Source organism: Pyrus communis, chromosome 3 (assembly GCF_963583255.1).
Source record: "Pyrus communis chromosome 3, drPyrComm1.1, whole genome shotgun sequence".
In the NCBI taxonomy this organism is placed as follows: domain Eukaryota; kingdom Viridiplantae; phylum Streptophyta; class Magnoliopsida; order Rosales; family Rosaceae; genus Pyrus; species Pyrus communis.
Window position 1 is genome coordinate 20778980 of NC_084805.1, and position 5992 is coordinate 20784971.

A 5992-nucleotide genomic window follows, 5' to 3' on the forward strand; every position below is an offset into this window, starting at 1 on the left:
CCGGACCCGCTCCACCACCGTAGCACGATATTGTCCGCTTTGGGCTTACCATTTCATCACGGTTTTGTTTTTGGGAACTCACGAGCAACTTCCCAGTGGGTCACCCATCATGGGATTGCTCTAGCCCCCTTCTCGCTTAACTTCGGAGTTCCTACGGAACCCGAAGCCAATAAGCTCCCAAAAGGCCTCGTGCTAAGTAGAGATGAGAATATACATATAAGGATCACTCTCATGGGTGATGTGAGATGTCACAATCCACCCCCCTTAGGGGCCCGGCGTCCTCGTCAGCACACATGCGACCATGGTTAGGCTCTAATACCAAATTGTCACATCCCGGCCTTGGGTGGATCACTTTCCGGGCTCGCTCCACCACCGTAGCACGATATTGTCCACTTTGGGTTTACCATTCCCACACGGTTTTGTTTTTGGGAACTCACGAGCAACTTCCCAGTGGGTCACCCATCATGGGATTGCTCTAGCCCCCTTCTCGCTTAACTTCGGAGTTCCTATGGAACCCGAAGCCAGTGAGCTCCCAAAATGCCTCGTGCTAAGTAGGGATGGGAATATACATATAAGGATCACTCCCATGGGCGATTTGGGATGTCAAAATATCTCTTAATAATATATTAAATTATTTAAACCTAATATTTGTCTAAATCCCCATTGATTTGAACATATGGGATATTGGGATACGCACGACAATGAACCAGGCAAGGATGGGATTATGCATGCATGCATACAACTACAAATGGATGAATGTATGTGTGACTTAATGCGACAGGGTGATAGGCTTGATGATGTGACAAGCCTAGGTGTAGTTTTTGTTGAAAAGTCATGGATAATCATAAAGGACCCTGAGATTTTTTCAGATGGGTTTTGATAGAGAATGGTCTCTTAAAATGATCAGGTTGTGTTGCAGATAAAATGCAATTTACTATGCATGCCCGGTTCCACCTGGACTAACACGGTGGAAAAAGAGAAGTTTCAGTTGGAATAGGTTGCTTTCATTTGGTGAGGTAACGTATGCAGAAATATATATTTATTTCTCCAAGGGAAATTAGGAGATAGCCTTTATCATATCTTAGAGATATTTGATAGCCAAGATGATTAGACACCAGTTATGAATTGATTTTTGACAGAGTTTGAGTTGCAAAGGGACTCTACACGATTATTTAGTCATGCCAACTACGTCGGTCCTATAAATACAGATGCAATTGCAACGGAAAAGCGACCTCCAATTCAACACACAACTGCCTTGAGCAAACATCTTGAGATTTTTTTTTTTCTTTTTCCACCAACACACCTTCAGTTTGGATAAACAGCATTGTGAAGGCAACTGGTGAATATCTTCAGTTTGGATAAACAACACTGTTGCCGTAGAATTAGCCAATCGATGAGCACTTTCAGTTTGGTTAAACAGCACTGCGTCGAGGCCGACTAGTTACCTATCCAAGTCTCGGTTAAGAAGGGTTCCCGAATCCTTATTGGCAAAGGTCATCTCATTAGCTATCTCGGCGAAGTAAGGTATTGCAGGTTACTACATTCGGCACATTGAAAGCCAAATTTGATATTGAACTTCGCAGAACTAGCAGCCTTGTCTTTGGGCTCAAGAACCCGAATGGTCGAAACTTGTTCCTTTCTTGGCTGCAATCGCAAGATCAAGAAGTCAGCAAAGCGCTCAACGCAACTTCAACAAATTTTACTCCTCGGCTGATGAGTTGGCACGCCCCTCATTCAACCGAATGACGTAGTTAGCTCATTAGTTACTCGGCCTACGCACCACATAGGCTTTTTAATTTTTAGGGTCAACACTTCTAATAAAAGGGAAATATAAAAGAAATAATTTCAACACACTCCTTTCTCTCTCTCTATACACTTCTTTTTATTTCGAGAGATTTTTTAATGTGCTCGAAATATAGCATGAAACACCACATGTCATTAGAGCATCTCCAATGGAGATGTCAAATTGTCCAAATCAGCAATAACAGTAACAAAAGACAACATTAATGTTTTCCAACTGAAAAGCCAAATCTGATGTGGCATGATATGAATTGACATCTCCCCTTTTGCTGCCAAATTTGACAGCACCTTTAGATGTTTTTAATTAATTATTAAATGCTTTTTATTAATTTTTTTTATTGATTTAAAGCATGATCCTTTTGTTTCTTTTCATTCCCAATGCAAAGAAAATACATATGAATTAGTATTTTATGTTTAAAATTTGACATATCGGTTGGAGAGCAAAAGTTTAAAAGATGTTAAAGTGTCATGTAAGAGCATTTCTAAAGGAGATGTCAAAAGGTAAATGTAAGAGCATCTCTAAAGGAGATGTCAAAAGATAAATGTCAAATGTTAATTTGATGGCTGATGTGACAATGTCAGATTTTCTCATTTTCCAACCGATATGTTTCTTTGTTTTAAATGATATTTGTATGATCTATTTTAAAAAGAAATCAATTAAAATACATTTTTCAAGATCTACAATTGATGCATTAATAAGACCCACATAATAAAATAATTTTAAAAAATTGACATCACTTTTTCTCATATGTCAAATTTGACATATGAAAACTCATATGTCAATCCACATATGATTAACATATCAGTTGGAGCTCACTCCTACCTTCAAATTTGATTACATGGAATTCCGCCTAAGATTTGACATTGGAGATAGTCTAAGCCTTCAAATTTAAATTTTAGGTTTAAAATTTGACATCTCCTTTGGAGATGGTCTTATACAATCGGAAGAACATTTCAAAAAAAAAATTTTACTTCAATTATATAATAACATGTGGTGTTCCACTCTATGTTCCGAGCACACTGAAAATTTTCTCTTCTATTTGGCGAGTTGTAGTCTTTGTTGCATGAATACTTATGACAAGCTTTGACTTAAATTACATACGTACTCTTTACAATACACACACAATACGTAGTGTTCTAAAAATCTCCACTTAGCGCTGCCTAGACCCCACCTAGGGGTTAGGCAGCTGGCCACTGCCCCGATTAATGCCTAAGCATTTGAAAATTAAAAAAAGAGCGCCTAGACCTGCTGGGGCGCCCGCCTAAATCACCTAGGACCTAGGCATCCGTCTAAACCTGCCTAGGTTGCATCTCACTTAGATAGAAAATAGATAACTTTCATTTTGTATTTTATATTTTTAGTAAATTGTATGAGACTTGTTGAATATTTAAAAGAATACACATTATATGATTGTTCTCCATGTTTTCATTATGTTCTAATACTACATAATATATATGACATTTATTTTATAATTTATAATGAAATTATATATATTTTAAGTATAAACTGACACTTATTACACAAAATATAATAGATTTAGTTAAATCTGTCTCATCCGCCTAGGTCCTGTTTAGCAGCTTAAACGCTATACGTTAGGCTCAGCTCGCCGTCCGATTAATACCTAACGTCTTTTTGAAGATTGGCAATACGTACTCATTACAATACACATGCATACTTAAGCCCTCTCCAAAACGGCGACCGGAAGGCCGCCTTTCATCTTCGCGGTGAGGTAGGACAACAGCTCCGGCTGTGCCCCGCCCTCCCTCTCCCGCGGGACCACCTTAAACCTCTTCAAAACCGCGCTCACCACCCTCTTCATCTGCAAAAATGCCATCTCCTTCCCCAAACAAATCCTGGGCCCCGCCTGAAAAACCGGATAGCTATACGTGTCCCTCCCAACAAACTTCCACTTGTGGGCCCCCCTCTCCACTCTCTCCAGCCACCTCTCCGGCCTGTACTCCGCCCAGTCCGCCCCCCAGAGCTCCTCCATGCGCCCCATCGCGTACACGTGGTACATCACACTCATCCCCTTCTTCACCTTCGTGCCGTCCGGCAAAACGTCGTCGTTTGCCGCTTGTTTGCTGTCGGTGGGAACCGGCGGGTACAGCCTCATGCTCTCGCACAGCGCCGCGTGGGTGTACACCATCTCCTTCACCTCGTCGTAACCTTTTCCCGCTGCCGACTCAGACGACGCCGCTTCGTTGATCTCCCTCAAGATCTCGTTTTCCACACGTGGGTTCTGCGAGAGAAGCCAGAAGAACCAGGTTAGAGCCGCCGACGTGGTGTCCCGGCCTGCGAGGATGAAGCTGATGACGATGTCAGTGACGAACTTTTCGTCGGTGTGGCCAGAGCTCAAGAACCGGGAGAGCAGATCTACAGATTCCAACGCCTTCGCCTCGTTCAGATCCCGCTTCTTTTCTCTGACAATGGTTTTCGCGAACTCGCGGACTTCCGATACGACGGCACGGAGGCGCTTTTCGGACCCGATTCCGAGAGCCCGTTTGAGTTTCCATACTGGGTGCGGCAATCTGAACCTGTCGCTGCTGATTTGCAAGGCTTCGTCGAAAGCCACTGCGAATTTGGCTTCGGGCAGATAGGGCAGGAGGTAATCCGGGTCGTACCCGAAAGCAATTCGACAGATGTTGTCGAAACCGAAGCGCTGAAGAATGTCTTGGAAGTCCAGGACTGAACTGCTGGCGGCGGAGGCGGAGAGAATTGGAATAAGGCGGTTCGAGAGCTCGGTGTCGACCACCTGTTCGACAAATTTACGCAGAGACTTGGTGTTGAACTCGTGGCTGGAGACTTGGCGCTGGAACTTCCAGTTATCTCCATCAGCGTTGAAAATGCCGTCGCCGAGGAGCTCGGCGAGGGTGGTGCGGAAGGTCTCACCTTTTTGGTAGTTGGGGAAGTTGGTCTTCAGGATGTGCTGGACAACGGTGGGATTAGCGGTGACGACGAAGCGGCGGCCGAGAGAGTGGTGGAGAGTGAAGGTGTTTGATGGGGAGGTGCGGAGGAGGTCGGTGAACCACGGCAGTCTGCGGCGGTGGTTCTTATAGAGAGATGGGAATGTGCCGATTATTGGGTATGATTTGGGGAGCTTGCTTGTTTTGGGGTTCGGGTCCGATGAAAACCTGAAGAGGATGGGAAGGAGGAGGAGGAAGGCGAAGGTTAAGAGCTCAAGAAACATGGCTGGCCGATATAACGCAGAAAAATGAAAGGGTTTAAAGGTGTCGGACGATTTGCAGTGGTTGTTGTAGTGCTGCTGATTTGCGGATGATTTGGCAGCAAGATTTGGGGGTTAATTTATAATGTCTGAGTTTGTTCTGTTTAAGCAAATTATCAGACTAATCACTTTTCACTGGAAATTTACAAAAAAATATGGTCTTTTATGAACAGTTTTTAGTGTACTTTTCAATGAGTCAAGTCGATGGCGCAGCCGCAGGTACATGGATGGTGGGTCTTGGATTTAAAATAAAGGAAAGAAAATTTTGGAGAAACACCATCACGCATGGTCGTTGATGACCTCGAGAGAATATTCTGCTCACTTACGTGGGTTTTATCGGAGATAATGAAGGAGTGCGGATGTGTGCTAGCTTTTTGATGTAAAAATACTAATGTTTATTTTCTTTTTCTAATTTATTTAAGGACAAACTTAGAAGTTTAGTGGAAAATATTTAATCAACTCTTTTCCAGGCAGATTGATCTTAAACTTTGGATAAGATCTGAAATGACGTCTATTTGCAAACAGAATGAAACACGGTAACCACATTTGTAATATTAAGACCACGATGACCAAAATCGTTTTCTAACCTAATTGTCGCATTATATTTGGGTCAATAGCTCTTACCAAAAATTCCAACACCAAAGTACCCAAATCGGAAAAAGAAAAACACTAATTACTCTTATCTCCGCATTTTGTCCATAATATGGGTTAAATTATGCAATTTATTTAAGTGGTGGACCTAGAACATGGAAGACGACGTAAGCAAAACTGTCACCCAAAAAGACAATGAAGGGTGCATGTACGAAGGCTTCAAGGGTAAATCTACGGGCACGGCAGAATGGTCTTGTTGAAAGCCAAGATCCAAGGGTCCCAGCCCTAGGACGACACTATTTCTGGCCTTCCCGGAAGTGGGAAGTAGATGGAAATCAGAGGAAATCCAACTTCAATGTTTATGTGCATTCACACCC

At 42.8% G+C, this 5992-nt stretch overlaps 1 protein-coding gene across 1 annotated transcript; it reads right to left on the reverse strand.

Moving 5' to 3' along the window:
* Nucleotides 1-3208: 3208 nt before the first annotated feature.
* Nucleotides 3209-5220, reverse strand: LOC137728698 (cytochrome P450 94A1-like). Its single transcript, XM_068467438.1, has one exon. The coding sequence runs from the start codon at nucleotides 4986-4988 to the stop codon at nucleotides 3477-3479; it is 1512 nt and encodes a 503-aa protein (XP_068323539.1). The 5' UTR covers nucleotides 4989-5220; the 3' UTR covers nucleotides 3209-3476.
* Between the last annotated feature and the right edge of the window lie 772 nt (nucleotides 5221-5992).